Source organism: Manis pentadactyla, chromosome 16 (genome assembly GCF_030020395.1).
Source record: "Manis pentadactyla isolate mManPen7 chromosome 16, mManPen7.hap1, whole genome shotgun sequence".
In the NCBI taxonomy this organism is placed as follows: domain Eukaryota; kingdom Metazoa; phylum Chordata; class Mammalia; order Pholidota; family Manidae; genus Manis; species Manis pentadactyla.
The window spans coordinates 7,072,266-7,089,473 of NC_080034.1; the positions used below are offsets into that span (position 1 = coordinate 7,072,266).

At 46.8% G+C, this 17,208-nt stretch overlaps 1 protein-coding gene across 1 annotated transcript in view; it reads right to left on the reverse strand.

Annotated features, from left to right (window-relative positions):
- Nucleotides 1-17,208, reverse strand: part of CD109 (CD109 molecule) — a 99,295-nt gene that overhangs the window by 63,814 nt on the left and 18,273 nt on the right. The window contains exons 3-5 of the mRNA XM_036916195.2: nucleotides 16,156-16,184; nucleotides 11,466-11,696; nucleotides 6,259-6,384 (exon numbers count right to left, since the gene is read on the reverse strand). Coding sequence (XP_036772090.2) covers nucleotides 6,259-6,384; nucleotides 11,466-11,696; nucleotides 16,156-16,184 — 386 coding nt within the window. The remainder of the gene's footprint in view (nucleotides 1-6,258; nucleotides 6,385-11,465; nucleotides 11,697-16,155; nucleotides 16,185-17,208) is intronic.

Genomic DNA, 17,208 nt, shown 5'->3' on the forward strand with positions numbered 1-17,208 from the left:
CATTAGAGAGAATTACACATATTCTGGTATCCGCAAGACCGGAACTGAATAGCTGAAAGAACAAAGCTGCTCTATACCCGACAGTCACTCATAGTGACAAGACCTGGGAAAACGGATCTAACCAGAAACCCAGACGCAGACGTACGAGGCTCCTGCCGTCCAGGGACTCACAGTCTGACACATAAGGCAGTCATTTTTTTTTTAATGACACTGATGCCAGTTTGCAAGGATGAAACAAATTCTGGAAATTGATGGTGATGACGTTTGCATAACAATGTGAATGTACTTGATACCACAGAACCATACCCTTAAAAATGGTTAAAATCAAAAGTTTCATATTATGTTTATCTCATCACAGTAAAAGAAAAAGAACTACACTGATCAATGAGTGACACAGGAGGATTATGTATAAGGAACCTATGGGATAATGGAAAATGAGGGCGAACCTCTGACAGCTGAAGTTCTAAGAAATCAGAGTTCTCAAACCGACTGCTCCCTGCGCCTCCCCTGCCTGTGGAAGTAAGAACGTGAGGTCCTTCCAAAAAAAACAGAACTAGCAAAAGTATTCTGGAAGCCGCGTCCACACTCCAGAAAGGATGCCACCGTTTGACCCGTCTCAGTCTGCTCCGTGCTTTCTGTTAGGCCGTCATCACAAGCCGGGGGTGGGGGGACCTCCCAGATGCTCCTCGCCCAGCACGGTAAGGATGCAGCCTGTCCAAACAAAGATGTGCTCTTTGGCAAAGGACAGATGGCTCCAGACGAACCTCGACAGCAGATGGACACTGACCCAGGCAACAGCTATGCGGGGAGGCCAGAGAGATAACCAGCATTCTGAGAGGCTAAACAGCCGGAGGTGCTGGCCATCCCTCCTAACAGTTAACGCAAGAGAGGAAAGGAGATTGCCAGACACAGAGCTCAAGGCAGACTACTTCTGAATCACTACTACTTTGATTCTACGGGGCTCCAAAAACACGACTGCAAGCCATGGGGCTACTGATTTCCCACCTCCTCCTTCTCGTCCCCGCCACCCCAACACTGGCTTCAGAGCAAGATGGACTGAGACACTGCAGCTGGTCACAGCTAGAAAGGACTCAGGGCCACCTAGTTCAGGGGCTCACAGCTGGCTGTGCACCAGAGCCACCAGAGAGCATATAAAATCACAGATTGTCACAACAAATCAGGTTTATGTCTGCAGTGCCAGGGAGTTCTGCAGAGCTGGTCTACCCAGAGAAGTAGAGCAAATAGCTCACAGTCTCACCACTAGGGAATTAAAGATCAAATCAGTAAACCTTTTCCACTACCCAGTTTCCTCTCCTTTTCCACTACCCAGCACCTCCTCTCAGCAGAACATATAGAAACTAAAGATGCCTGGCTGTGGACACATGTCCACACTTCTCAAAATGTGGTCCAGGAAACAGACATACTTTCCCGGGCCAGCACTAGGGACTTGTGATCTGGGGGTGAGGCCTGGGCTCCGCATCATGAACAAGCTCCTAAATCAGCTGATTCTTAGGCAGATGATGATAAGTTCTAGCAACTGAAGCCTTGGGCTGTAAACTCAGCAGCAAGAGCCACTGCGATTAAGTGAAGAGGACCCTCTTAAGGACTCGGGCTGTCCCTTCAGGATCTCGGAGGAACACGAGCACCAAGCTCGGGTCTGGGCTGCCACAGGGAGAGGGCTGGCAGAGCACATCCCTCCTGGCATGTGGAGCCTGATGTTAAGACATTAGCCTTTCTTTTAAAGAACTTCTAAAGTTGTCTTCTAGTAACTGGAATACAATTTTTGAAGTATAAATGCAAGAAACATTTGCAACTAAATCTGGTAAATACATAGAATGGAATATTATTCAGTCTTCAAAAAGAAGGAAATTGTGACATATGCCACAACACAAATGAGCCCTGAGGACATGACGCTAAGTGAGATAAGCCAGTCACAAAAAGACAACAACTGCGTGACTCCACTTACAGGCAGTGTGAGTACTCAAAACCAGAGTTGGAGAGCAGAATGATGGCTGCCAGGGGCTCAGGGGGACAGGGGGTGAGGAATGGGGAGTTTCTATTTAAGGGGCACAGAATTTCAGTTTTGCAAGATGGAACAAGTTCTGGAGAAGGATGGGGGTGATGGTTCCACAATGGTGTGAGTGTATTTAATACCCTGAACTGTACACTTAACATTGTTAAGAGAGTAAATTTCATGTTGTATGTACTTTATCACATAAAAAAAAGAAACTGAACAGAAGAAAAATACATCTGCAGCTCTCTGAGAGATCCAAGGATCCAGGCAAGACACAGACACCCAGAGAAGTGCTACATAAAGTGAAAACACAAGCAATGCCCAAGTTTCCAGACAAGATAACGTGTCTGAATACCAGTTACTTCCCAAGGCGCCTTGTCAGATGAGCTCCAGATCGGAGCCCATTTCCCCACTTTCCTGTAACGGACATGAAGCACGTAAGACACACTTCTGTGGAGAGGTGCTTCAGCTAAGATAACCTCTTCCCTCGGAGGAGAGGGAGTGGTGCCCAGGAAGCTGAGGGAGAGATAAATGCAGGAAAGGATAAAGGGGATCAAGTGCCGGAGAGAGAGGAGAGCAATTATTCTCAAGAGAGGAAGTCCAGTCCCCAAAGCAGCCAAGAATGATCCCATTTAGGGCTGGCATGCAAATTAAGTTTATGCACAAGTAGCACACAAAGTCAGCATTCCTACTAAATCCTAGGAGCTTTAAAAGGGCTGAAAAACAATAGTCATTGAGAGTTGCTTTGCAATTTAAACAAGCATTGCAAAACACACATGTCTGTCAATATGTGGAGAACTTATTGTACTCCCCCATAATGAACAATAAAGGAGATAAAACGCAAGAATAAAAACCTAGAAATTTTACTAGATCAAAATTGTTACTCATGAAAATTCCTGAAGGTGAAAAGTAACACTAGAAGGTCAAAAGCAATTTAAGTAATCCGGAAAGGTTATCAGTATATTAAATGACTTCTCACACTCATTCTATGAAGGTACACGTTTCCATTGTAGAAATGTCACAATGCCCACCAAGTGTGCCTTACCTAAAGGGTCCTTTTCCTGACCTCGTAAAAAGGGTGATTCAGAAAAGCCACTCTTCTTACCCGTACAGTCACAACAATCAAAGCTCTGACGGGTCCTGAATTTTTTAATAAAATGCTTTTCAGGAGTAACACTAGGATCACACCATGTTTTCTGGAAATAAAATGGGATTTCAAAACACCTCCCAAAAGTATTTTCCTCTCCCTGAGATTTATACTGACAGCGGTCATTGCCCTAAGAAAAGAAAAATGTAGTCTGTAGTAGCAGGCAATTTAAATACCACATGCTTCCACCAGTATTCACTGCTGAAAGTTTAATAATAAACACTTAACAGTCCTGAATGCTGTAGAGATAAGGAAAAATAAAAACCAGAAAACCGGGCTGGGGCTGGTTTGACATCTCACAACATTTCTTTGATTATACTGACCCCTGGTGGCCCTTAAGGATGCTTTCCCCCCACCCCCAAAAAAGGAGCTTATTTTTCCTTGGTTGTGTCTTAACATTATCTCACCTGTGGGGGATCCTTTCACAATGTCTACATATATCAAATCATCACATTGTGTTTGTCAATTATACCTCAGTAAAAGGGGGGGACTATATCAGCAATGATAAGTCAATACACTCGTCAATACGTATTGTCTTCAAAAGGACAGACCTGATCAACATGGGTGTCTTCAAACAGACAAAGATGCTTTACTGAATGTGGGAAAGGGAAAATTATATTTAGTTCAAGACAAATGACTATCATGTTGCCTTCAGACGTTCACTTAATCCATATTAACTTCTATCTGTGTGCAAAGCACTGAGCCAGGTCCCAGAGATACTGGGGGTGAACACCCGCAAAACAGACTACGCTTTTCGGTGCCACCAGCCAAGAGCGACAGGAGCCAAGTGACAAGGGAAGCAGAGTGCTGTGGGAGGGTCTAGAGGCATTAGGCCATTTCAGACAATGCCTGCAGGGCAAAAGCAAGAAGCTGGAATAACAGAACAGTGTTGCAGGCAGAGGGAACAGCATGGGACGGGCCTGGGATCAGACAGACTGGTGGGTTTAAGAAACTTACGTGATGGAATATGACTAAAGCATAGAGTTCATGTGTAAGGGCCGTTCTTAAGGCTGAAACAGTGGGCCAGGGCAAGAGCTTGTACATGTTTTTAACTTTTTAAGCATCTAAATTTCCTTATCTTTTTTTCCTACCAAAGCAATATGACAGGTCAAGTCCACAAACCTCCAGGAGAAACCCAATAAATCTTCCAACCTACAATCCCACTTTTTCCAGACCTCCTCCTCCTCCGCCCTCCTATCCGCCTCTCTCCCAGGTACTTGGCCCGTCCCCCACATAGTGAACAAACCAGCCTGCTAGACGCTGCGCCCAGCTGAGCCGACCCGGCCTGGTCACTGGCCTCTGAATGGACCAGCAGCAGGTCCTGACCGAGGGGGACCCTGCCCCAGGAGTGCCTGGAGGAGGATGAGCAGCGGAACCAGGCCGGGCTTGGACGAGAGACACCTCAGAACCTGGCGGGAGCGCGGGGAGGGGGCGCAGACCACGGAGGGGCTTGTCCTTACAGAAATCCCTCTTTTTCCCCAAGTGGTCTGAGGGGGCTCCATCCTTGGAGACACCAGGCGGGCCTCGAGACTCAGCACCTACATGTCCTCTGCTGTCACACCACCCGGTGTTTCTGTCACCCTTTGTCATTAACGGCCGTCACAGTGCCCGTGTCACCACGATGGCCTTTGAGGACAGGGATTCCACACGAGCAGTTTCCTTGCATCCCCTGAGCTCTGTAAGCCCTCAGCACACACTCGATGGAGGACAGACGGATAGATGCACAGACAGACGGATGGACACACAACCAACTCCTGGAGAGTTCACAGAGAAATCAGAAGTGGGAATGGAGAATAAACCCAACTCCTTAGAACTCCCCATATGCGCCCCAATCCTCCACTCTGTCACTGCCCACGTGCCCCAGCCACACCGGGCTTCTCCCCAGTCCCCCGACACGCGAGGCCCCCCTCTCTCCCCGCCTGTGCACAGACCTTCCTCTCTCCAGGCTCACAGACACCCCCTGCCCCTCCCCGTAAGCCGGCCCGGGCCCCCCGACTCCCGCACGCCTGAGCCCCCTCGCGTCCTGCTGCCTCCAGCTGCGAGCCGCAGCCTCTCCGTAGGACACGCGTGCTCCGCACCTTTGTGCAGGTGCCCAGACACACGTGCGGACTAAGGGGGCTGGTTCCGCTGTGGGGACACGGCCCCAAGAAATGAAATGCTAGAAAAGTAAAGATGTTGATTAATTTTTTCACTTATTAAACACCTGGTATTTTGCCTCAGGTCTCATGCTAATGAATGATTGCTCCTTCTCATGAAGTGGTTCTCGACAGAGGAGCGAGCGGGCATTTCCTCCAGGGGCAGTTGTGGCTGCTGCTACTTGGGGAGGGGAAGCAGCTACGGGCCTCTAGTGGGGCTGCTGGACGTCCTACATGGCACCGGGCGGTGCCCGTAACAAAGGGTTTGCCCAAAACATCAACAGCGAGAAGCCCTGTTCTAAGAGGAGTATTTCTTAAGCTCTTGTTCGTGGCTTTATATGCATGTAAATAAATTCCAAGGAGAAACGGGAATATATGCGAGGCCTCCGAACATCACAGAGGGATGCAGGGGAAGCCCTGAGGAGGAAGGGGAGGCCCAGCCTTGTGAGGTCCCAGAGCCAGTGAGTCAGCAGCAAACAGGAAGCAGGTGGAGTTGCTGGGGAAAAGCACCGGGCACCAGACGGCTGGTGAGGCCGTTCAGAGGGCCTGTGTTTCTCCAAGCAGAGGTAAAGCAGGTTAGTCCAATCCCAACAGGAGTCTTCTTCCCAGACACAAAATTGGCCAAATAACAGCTCTATATGCGTTACATTTAGTTTAAAACACTCAATGTATGCAATAAATAAAACAAACATTATTATTTAATCAGCTTCATACTAAGACATGCAATGTTTTAACCTTCAAACCTTACATTGTAGAAAACAACACCAGATTCACACTCTAAAATGTTATTATGTAGCCTAACCCAACAATTAACACAGTATATTAAAAATAAACCGCTTAAATTGTCTAGATGTTCAGATGAGTAATTTTTTGTTCATTGAATAAATGACTTGAGAGGTATTTCCCCACCTGACCTATTTAAATAATTTTAATATTCATGCTAATAATATATTTATACTCACATTCACTTGAACTTGAATGGACCAGTCACCAAGTATTGGATGGGAAGATAACTGAAAAGTTTTGGAAATGACTCCAAGATCATTTTCTTCTGACAGCCACTGCTGGATCAAATTTGACTTGGGGTCCTACAATGAAAACCACACACGTCAACCATAAAAAGACCGCGCGTGCCCATGTATGCACCGCTCCCCGGTTATGAACGATGCCTGCAGCACTCCCAGGCGTGTCTAGAATACGGCACAGAGATGGTTTTTGGGAAATGTCAGGTCTATACTACTAAACGACAAATCAAAATTTTTTCTTTTCTCATTTTCTCCTGAGAACATCTTCATTCTGCTCCACCTTTTAATTTTTTGGCACATTTCCTCCTACATGGAACATTGCAACATGTACATCACTGAACCTGTGTTGTTACTGTTTAAAGAAAACTCCACTGTAGAGATATTGACCCCACGCGGTAAAGGTCAGTATACGCCAGGCACTCCACCTGATCGTTGCAATTCCTGCATCATTCTGTCATCACCAGCCTCCCTCGGGGCAGCACTGCCCTCCCCTTGCAGATGAGAACACTGATGCCTAGAGAGGCTGGATGAGCAGTCCACTGCAGGGATCTGGCATGCAGGCAGCCAACATCCAGCACCACACGTTATGGGATTCAAGATTCAAACCCTGTGTCTTGTAATTCAACAGAAGCGTGTCACAGGATGTTTAATGAGGATATGCGTGTCAGCACCGGGGTCCCCTATACTCTCCCAGGCAACGGTCCCACCGGCAACATTCACCCAAGCCGGTTGAGCGGTCGTCCGATTCCTCTCGCATTTTCAGCCCCATCAACTTTCTCTTCAGTATCAAATGTATCTCCTCCTTTCCATCCCCACATCCAGTGCCATGTCCTGGTTTCTAACAATTGCAACTAACCTTCCTCCCCCAGTCGTGCTCCCCAATACATCGTCGCCACTGCCCACCCTGTTACTGTCTGAAACGCAGGTCTGAGGCTGAGGCACAGGGGTGGAAATGCCTGTCACTGTCTCTGGTGTACATAACAAACAGTGAATAAAACACTGGCTGTGATCTTTCTACGAAACCACTAGGTAATGAGGGCTTTTGTTAGCCTACAAATGAAGCTTCACACCTTTGCATAGTTTGCAAGGCTTAGTAATCTGACCCCAACTACATTTCTAGGCTCATCTTCCTCCAAACTTACAGATTTGTTCGCAGCTTGCCCCGAAATCCATGCATCTAGGTCTCTACATTTGCTGCACAGAATGCCCTCCCTTCCTTGCCCAGTTGGTGAAATAACATCCAGTGTCTTGCCTTCTGTACATGCTGCCAACAGGCAGAAATGACCACTTCCTAGGGAACCCCAAGGACAGCTGCCATTCACCCCCTCTGAGGACATATCACTGATTGAGGCACTCATGGATTAGATGGGGTTTGTTCCCAGCTAGACTCTCAACTCCTGAGAGCAGGGATCAAATAGTCTCCCTGTTCTTATGCTCCACCGTTTGACTAGAGCTGGTCGCCTAGCCCAGTTATGAAGCCAGAAGCAACTTCTCCCGCTGAGTAGAAGAGAATGTAGATGTCAGGGGAGCACCGTGCTGAGAGTGAGGTAGGCAGTGGTCTAGGAAGCCAGAAACTAATTGTTAAAACCAAAGACCAAAAGCAGGTCAGGACTGAGCAGGTCACCGGGGCTGGCGAGCTCCCAGCCAGGCAGGGTCCTCGCAGGCGTTTGCACTGTGCCCTCGCCAGCAGGATGTGTGGGAGGCTCAACCACAGAGGAGGAAATACACATGGCTAATAAATACATGCTGTCAAATAACTAAGGGAATGAAAATGAAAATAACGGGCAAAGCAGTAATTCCCAGGGCTTTTAAAGTGCAGGGAAAGAGCATTGTACTCCGCTGCTGTATTATTTTGGTGAGGTGTGCGTCTCTCCCAGGTGAGCCACGGCCCCGGGGACAAAGGGTGCCATGGCTGGAGTCTCGGAGCACCGTGCCCCTGGAGGATCCGGAGGGCTGGGAGTGAATGACATGACCTTTCTGGCTTCCCCAGCTGGTCCTGGGCCGCGGCCTGTCACCAACAGGAGGCCAAGAACGCAGAGGCACCAGGGGTCCCCACCGAGCACATGAGAGGGCGCGCGGGGCGGCCCCCAGCGAGCCCAACGTTTGCACACGGGCATCTGCGGGGACGCGCAACGGACAGCCTTGCGCAGTGCCAGCAGCGCCCCCGCCACAGTCGTTAGGCCTCAGGCCTGAGACGCTGGACAGCACCGCGCACCCTTGGGTGGCGCGGGGTCTCTGCACGGCGCTACCGCAGGCGCCTGACCACGTCCGCAGCAAGCCCCCGGGCCAGAGACGGCGAGGAGCATTTCCACCGCTCGCAGGGGCCTGGGTTGTGCACAGTGTCCGTCCGGCATGGCGAACGCGAGAAGGCAAATCGCCTGCACAGGGCACCCCCTTAGCGGCCAGGGATGGGGTCCTGGTCAGCCACTGCCGCTCCAGGCTGGAGTCAGACACCCCCAGACCAGCAGCCGTGCCCACCGAGGTCTCCGCCTGTGCCAGGAGCAGCGGCTCTTCCCGGGCTGGCCGCCGTCGCGGCGCTGGAGGCGCGCATCCCCACGCTTAGGCCAGGCTGGCTGAAGGAAGCCAGAATCAGGGCAGACGTGGGGTCTTGTTTCCCGCTGCTGAGAGGCCTCTGAAGCCCCTTTCCTTCCGGAGGTCGGTTACTGTGTCAGGAAAATGAGTAATGCCCGCTGCCTCCTACAGCCGTCCTGGCCCGGTAGACGCGTCTGCAGGCGGCCCGGCCATCAGGTGCACCTCCCCTGTTGGCCTGCAGGTGGTGCTGTGCCAGGGAGAACAACGAGTCAGAGGCTCTTGTACGCTAAGTCCCACTTTTTCTGGGAAATTGTACCGAGAAACCAACTATTCCACACTGACGGTGGAAGTCCGGTGAAGTCAGGCCCAAATTATCGTTTTTGTATGGAGGACTGGAGCAGTGCGGGCATTCCCATCAGCGCTCCCAGCTGGCCTCTCCGAGCGGCAAGGACGCAGGCAGCGGGACCTGGGCTCGCAGCCCAGCCTCACTGCCTGGGCGCAGACAGCGGGGCACGGCCACCTGCCGCTCGCTGCTCCCAGACACTCGGCTCCAGGTGGAAGTTTGGTCTAAGCTCGCCTCCCCTGGCCCAGAGGGCCACGTGTTAGCCAGGCACCAGGCCCGCTCGGGGCCAGAGGCAGCAGGAGACAGCTCTCTCTGGGCTTCGGAGAAAGCCACATGTCCCAGGCTAAGTCCGAACACGGAGAGATGAGCCCAAAGAGCTACACATCAAAGGTTTCAAAAGCAGATACCAAAGCAGAACAGAGAGGCGAAATTATAAAAACACACAGACCAGCTACCCCGAATCACCAGGGTTAGTTCTGGGTTAATGCCTGAAACAGGCAGTTTATGCAGGGCTGACTTTTATTTGCCTGAGGTCAAGGGGGCAGACTGCATGTCAGCAGCCAGCTATAAGCAGTTACTTCTAAATCCCCCATTTTACACATGGTATCTGGCTAATAGGAAGTTCTCAGTATATGTGGATAAATGATGAAGGATGGCATGAACAGAGTCCATAAAACTCTGCTCAGAGACTTACTTGAATTTAGAAATGTTATCCACTATGTCAGTACTTTACAGACATCCCTATACAGAGCAAAGGCAGACATTCACAGAATGGCAACTTCTGAAATAATACTAGCTCGGTTCAGGAAGTAAGCATGGAGCACCATGCCAGCCAATGGGGTATTTGCTATAAACACATCTTGAAGTTGTATATATACATGTTTGTTTGCTTGGTTTTTGTCTAATTTACACCAACAAAGAAACTAAGAGCAGGAAGATTGAACTCAAGTACCTGAACTTGCCTTCCGTTCTGTCATTCAGCAGAACACCTGGAGTAACCACTATTCTAGGACTGGGGGGGGGTCCCGAGATTGGGGACTTTTCATCTCAAATCGAGAGTCACAGGCAAACTGGGATGAGTTGGTCACCCTATTTCCATGTTCTGATTGAATGTCTAGGATTCTCGTGAGTTTCAGTGTAGAAACCAGGTCCAATCAGATCTCAGCAGCCCTCACCTCGATTCTCACAGGAAAGCACTCTGCTAACTATGCCGCCTCCCAGTCACCAGAGCATCAGAGGCCAAATGCTCCCTGCCAAAGGGGGTCCCTATAATAATGAGGCAGTGTTTAGTGAGCACCTACTATGTGCCAAGCACAATTCTAAATGCTGTACTTGAATTATCTATGTAAATCCTCACAAAACCTTTGGGAGGTATTATTATTATTACACATTTTACAAATAAAGAAATGGAGGCTCAGAGAGGTTAATAAACTTCCTCAAGGTCACACAGCTAGCATCTATTCTTAAAGCAGTGACCCTTTCAAGATGTTAAGTCAAATCACTCATGCCTCTCCACAGCATTTTCCAGTGAATTCTCATTTCACTCAGAGTAAAATCCAAAGCCCATATCATGGCCAAGACCCTGTATGACCCCTCCTCCAACACCTTCCTGTACCTGACCTCAGCTCCTGATATTTGCCCCTCACTCCCTGGGCTCCAGTGCACTTCCAGCTGGATGCTTCCCAGGGCACCTAACAAGCTCCTACCTCAGGGCCTTTGCACAAGCTGTTCCCTCTACGTGTATGGGCTCATTCTTTTATTTCCTTTACATCTCTGCTCAGACAGGACTTCCCTAAGAACCCTAGAGAAAATAGCAAACGCACTCTGCCTCCCTCTCTCCCACTCTCCTTCTCTCCCTCTCTCTCCCTCTCTCTCTCTCTCTCTCACACACACACACACACACACACACACACAAATACATACCTATCCCTTTAGATACAGATTTGTATGTTTATTTATTGTCTGTCTCCCCACTACCCACTGAAATATCAGCTCAATGTGAACAGGGACTTGATCTGTTCTGTTCACTGTCCTATCCCAGTACCCAGAATGCAGAATTTCAAATGTTTGACAAATGAATTAATCACTGAAGGGGTCAAGACCGGAATCTGAGCAGGCTGACCTGAAGCCTGTGCTCTTGACCCACAGTGTACAGTCTCCCTAGAGAAAGAATTCCCACCTCAGGAGGGCAGCTTATCTTTGGTGAATATCTTTTTCAAAAAGCTTCAGCAAGATGGCTTGAATTCCTTCATTTCTGTCCAGCACTTACCTTCATTAGAATGTTTAAAGAAGTTTTATAAGGCTTAAAATCTGAGAAGAGTGTAAGAACACGGAACTTCACTTCCTGCTTCGGCTTGTAGAGGGCCTTGTCTGTCTGAATGAAGACAGTCACTCTCTTGGTCTCAAACGCCAGGCGTGTGCTATTGGAGAACAAAATCTCATCCTGGGCACGTCCAGTTACACGCAGCTCATAAATTTCATCTGCGCTGTTCAGAGGCAGCTGCAAACAGAGAGTGGACGTATCGAGGTCTCATTATTTTACCTCAAATATGTTTTTGACTATACGTTAGAATAGAAAATGGTAATACCCAGTACTATCAAAACTAACTGCAGTGCGAAAAAACTTGTCCCTCCTAAGCACCAAAGCTAAACAATGTGTTTCCCTCTTCAGCTCCTGTAGTTTGTGCTCCCGAAATGGGGACGCATACCCCAAAACTCTCAGCTGCGGTCACCCTGTCCTTTCCACACCCCAAGGGCAAACTGCCTCACCAGCGGTCACTGTGGGCCCGTATCTAACAGCCCTCCACACTGTCCTCTGCGTCTAGCCCTATCTGAGCACACGTGCACAAGGCCTGTTCCCTTGCCCTCCTCTCTCAGCCTCTCTTCTACAATGCACCCTCTTTGCACTATAAAGGGACACAGTCATTAGCAATCACAATATAAGCTGGTCACAGGGACAGTAGCACAGCATGGAGAATATAGTCAGTGATTCAGTAACATCTTCCTATGTGGGAATTCATACATAAAGTATAAAAATCATATGAATAATCATATTTGACTTGATTGTTTATAGTTCATGATTTGTAGTCACAACAGAAAGTTTCTGTGATACGAGTCCTCTTGCATTGTTCACCATGTAAGAACTTGTTCACCGTGTGAGAACTTGTTTGTTATGCTTCAGAAGATTGGAGACTGATAAGAGTTGGACTTGACTAATGATTGTGCATGGAGTCCCCTATACAGAATTTTATTGTTGTTAACAACCATTTAATCAATAAATGTGAGAAGTGCCCTCTCAGCACGACTCTTGTGCTGTCACGCCTTGAGTCTCCTGGCTGGTCCTTTCAGGTCTTCAATGATTCATCGTGTCTCTTCCCTTATCTGCGGGTCAGAGATAGGGAAGGGACCAACATTCCTATGTTGAATGATAGAAACCATACTTGTGGGGGGTGAGGATTTAATAATGTGCATACCTCCTGAACTGCTGTGTTGTATTGAAAACAATATGAGATTGTACATCAACAATAGTTTTAAAAAATGATGAAAAAAATACATGTGATGGGATTGCTCTTTGTGATTTGGACATAGTTTGATCATTTTTAGTGACACAGAAGATCCACAACAGAGAGCAGATTGAAGATTTAAATCAAACTGATGATGCCGAGGCCTGAAATGCCGGAGGCCAATGACCACAAGAAGGCCAGGAAGTGAGAGAGTCGGATTAACACGACCATGTGCAGACCCTTACCCGGTCCCCTACTCCGGCCTCCTACAGGGAGCCAGCGCGGCGTCAGGAGGAGATGGCATTGCCCATCCTTCTGCGCCTTTCAGCTACCTGAACGAATTTGTTTCTTCAACTCTTCTGTTAGAAACCCCACCTCCCCATCTGTAAAATGTATGTTATTGGGGATCTGTTAAAGCCTCGGTGTTACTCCCAGTACTGGGAAGCCAGAGATGATGGCATGAACTTGGTGTATCAGTAAACTTGGGGTGTCTCCATGAACCGTGGGGCATCACATACACCCTGGGGGTATCGCTGTGGACTCAGGGTGCTACAGATCCAGACTTCTCAGGACAGGCCTTGGCAGAGGGGCATAGTGAGAAGACTGGAGAAACATTTGCAGATTTCAAGCAACCCTGATGAAACTTCCCATCTCTACCAGACCTAGGGTGGGTTATAACCTGCTTCCCACAATGCAAAGGATGCCAGAAGGTACTAAAAGCTCCTGAAACTCAATGGATCCGTGGCCTTCTGCCTTCCTAGGGCTGGAATTACTGAAAAGGGTTCCCAAAATTGGGAACAAAACGTTCCCTCATAGGACACTTCCATATCTCCTATAAAGAACCAAGTATTGGCTCCCAGAGTGGGGGAACACTTCCTACATGTGGAACTCGGCACAGGGCCAGAGGAAGATGCAGCCCCCACAGCTGGACACTGGCTGCAGGGCGAGTGTGGGATGCACAACATCGAGGGGCTTTGATCGACAAAATACCCATCAGCCTCAGAGTTGGGCGCGGCTGATTTTCAGTTATGCTGAATATAAGTAGCAGTAATTTCTAGTTTGCATATACCTAAATGCAAACTCTCTGAGTAAACGATAGCTCTCTGCCCAGGGTACATAAGGAAGGCATGCTCAGAAAGGCCCCCGGTGGATAATAAATGGATTGTTTATTCTGATGTGGGCTGTCTAAAACCATTTGACATTCTCTGAAAGATCAGCTTTCTTAAGGAAACTGAGACAACACACTAATATTTACCCTACTTTACCTCATTAATATAGCCAGTTACTGAAAACAATTTTAAAAATAAAAGTTAATTTTTAAATTCAAACGATTGAGAAATTTAAGATGATAGTTCCTATTAAAAATGTCAACTACACCTAAAATAAATTTTTAAAACAATTCTCACTTTAAGAACCACTCCCTTGTTTTAACTTAGATTTATTTACAGAGGATAAAAGAGATTTTCCGTAGACTATTTTGTGCAAAAATAATCTTTATATTAAGCATCAATTGCTTTTTATTTACTTCTTATGAAGATTGATTGTAGTATATCAATGAGCTCAACACATAATAAAAACATATTTGTTTCAATGTAGTCAAAATATTCATGTCTTACAACAAAAATTCATGAGGACTTTAGAAAATAATTTGCAATATTACATTTACATACATCAGAATGCAAGTGTACTTTGAAAATTGGGTCCATTTGAATTGAAAACTCATAAAAATGCAGAACCTTCTATTTTTGCTAAGCATTATCAAATTTTCCCAGGCACTTATGACTAAGCCTTTAACATTTTGTTTTGCTAAAAAGGGATATACTTTTAAATATAATCTCTAGTAGAGCATTCAATAATTGCTTTATCTATATACAATAAAAGAGGCATAATATTAAAGACAAATATACAGTGCTGGAGTTACTATTTCACATAATTAAAACTTAAAAGAATAAGAGTAGCCAAATTTCCAGCTAATGCTAGTTTAGCCAAGTCTAGTTTCTCCTAGTATCCTGGGAATAAGCCCAAGGCCCCACCCTGCCTACATGCCTTCTCCTTTCAAGCCTTCCACACTTCAGTCTATGCAACCGCAGGCTTCTTGGAGAAAACCAGACAGTTACTGTGCTCTAAGCTGCGATTCCTGAATGTAAATCTCACCACCCTCTGCTACAGAACAATTAATATTACGCAGGATCCAGTTTAATCTTCTCACTGGAATATTCTTTCACCAGTGTTATGCACACAGATGCCAGTGGCCAGCACCAATGTTTTAGGTTACATTAATGTAATCTAATGTTTTATTGTCACTAAAATTAGGGTTCCCCCCAATTTCTGCCTGCTATGCCTCTTTTTCCCACTTTCTATTTAACAATAGAAAAGCAGTATATTTCTTAGTAAGGAAAACACAAACATAATAGTTAAGAAACAACAGCCACAGAATATAAGTAATTTTTATAAAGTAGTATTTGTGAGCACTACATTTTCCAGGAAGCCCCCGAAATGAATGTTTCTAGATGGGCTTGACAAGTAACCCTCAGGAGATGATGGGGGAACCTGGCTCACGGGGGAAACGCTGGTCCCACATCAGCAGGTAAAGTGTCAGGGTCAAAAATGTCCCACTCAGAAGTGTGTCACACTGCATCTCTTGTTCAATGTTGCTTCCTGCTCTATTGTACATTAAAGATGTGAAGCTCCAAAAACAAACATAGGAATCACAGTCTGAACTTCCAAATCACAGCTCTGGGAAGCAGATTAGCTCACAAACTACCTGAATTGTCAGATCTTAGGACTCAACACAGGAATAACCCCTTTCTGCCTTTACAGCAAATCTTACACACTTCCACACCTCATTTCGCCTCCAGGGTGTCTCCTAGGAAACAGACACAGTACCTTCACTGCATTTCCCAGCACCAGGATGGGCGTGAGGTGAGTGAGGTGCTCGCCTCAGGTGCCAAGTTTAAGGGGGTGCCAAAAAACTCAGCAATCAAGATAGTTTTTCAATGTTTAAAATATTTTAAAAATAGCAGAAATAATGCAAAAAGTTAAATATGAGCCCCCAAAAATATCACAATTTTATACAAAGACAGGAGCCTATCACTGACGTTTCCTTTTGCCTCAGCCCCAGGGTGGCTCATTGGGGTGCTGCACCTCCCCACGGAGGGCACCTGAGGGGTGGAGTGTTACTTACACCCTCAAGCCCAGGATTCTTTGCTACGAGTCCAGGCCAGTTTCCCTCAGTGAAATTGTTTTACAGGAGGAAAATCTCTGCTCCGAGTTTGAGGAGGCTGAAAACTAATCTCCCTGAAGTAATATTATTCTTAAATAAGCTAAAGGTAGAACTGAATCAAGCCAAAACTCACAAGGAAAGCAAATTGATATAAAAACCAATAAAAATTAATGTATTCATCACCCTGATGCAATGTGCATTTCTGAAACCAAATGTTTAAAATTGATACTTACTGATGGAAGAATAAGTCTCTTGAAAGAGCCTAAAAGCAAAACAGGGAAGAAAAGAGAGTCATATTTGGAAAATGATGCTGTAACACAAAACTCCTAAGACTCTCCAGATACTCTTGCAGATGTAAAGGGATCATAAACTTACAGAATCACAAACTTATTTGGTTAAACCGAAACAATTTCGCCTAAGCCCAGCACACTGAGAGATCACTACCCGGTGCCAGGTCACCAAGGAAGCTGAGCCTGACTTAAAAGACTTCTGTGGGCGAACCTCCCCCTGCCGCCAAAAATCAGTTCAGCTCTGCTTCTCCTTCTCATTTTCATTTCTGTTGTCATTTCTGCTGCTACTTCTGTTGCTTTTGAAAGGTTACACACACTGGAGGAACACGTCATACAGTGCTCAGAAGGGGCCTGAGGTTTACTTCTTCTGTCCTCATCCGCTCATGATAAAGGAAGGAAAGGAAGGCATTAGTCACGTCAGGGGTGAGCTGGGACTCCTAACTGACTCATCGGTATTAGAGTGATGCAGGGTTTTTTTTCTGTAAAGTTTCTAAACATAGGACTGCTGGCTTAACTCATGCCCATTTCTCATCAGATCTAATTATTTCAGGGAAAAAAATCTTTCAAATTAAAAATACAAGAGTACTCTCCAAGAAGGGACTCGTGGTTACCAACGGGGAGGGAGGGAGAAGGGGACTGAGGGGTGTTATGTTTAGCACACAGGGTGTGGGGATCACGGGAGAACAGTGCAGCACAGAGAAGGCACGTAGTGGATCTGTGGCATCTTGCTGCACTGATGGACAGTGACTGCATTGGGGTATAGGTGGGGAATTGATAATATGGGTAAAGGTAGTAACCACATTGTTTTTTCATGTGAAACCTTCATATAATACCTTAATAAAAAGTTAAAAAAAAATACAAGAGTACTTATTCAAAGTTCCCATTCAGGTGACATGAATTCAGAGGTGGTGACAGGCCCTCACAGTCCTTTCATTCATTTAAGAAATAGTTATTAAGGGGACCATCAAGAGCAAGACCAACAGGGCCCCTCCCCTT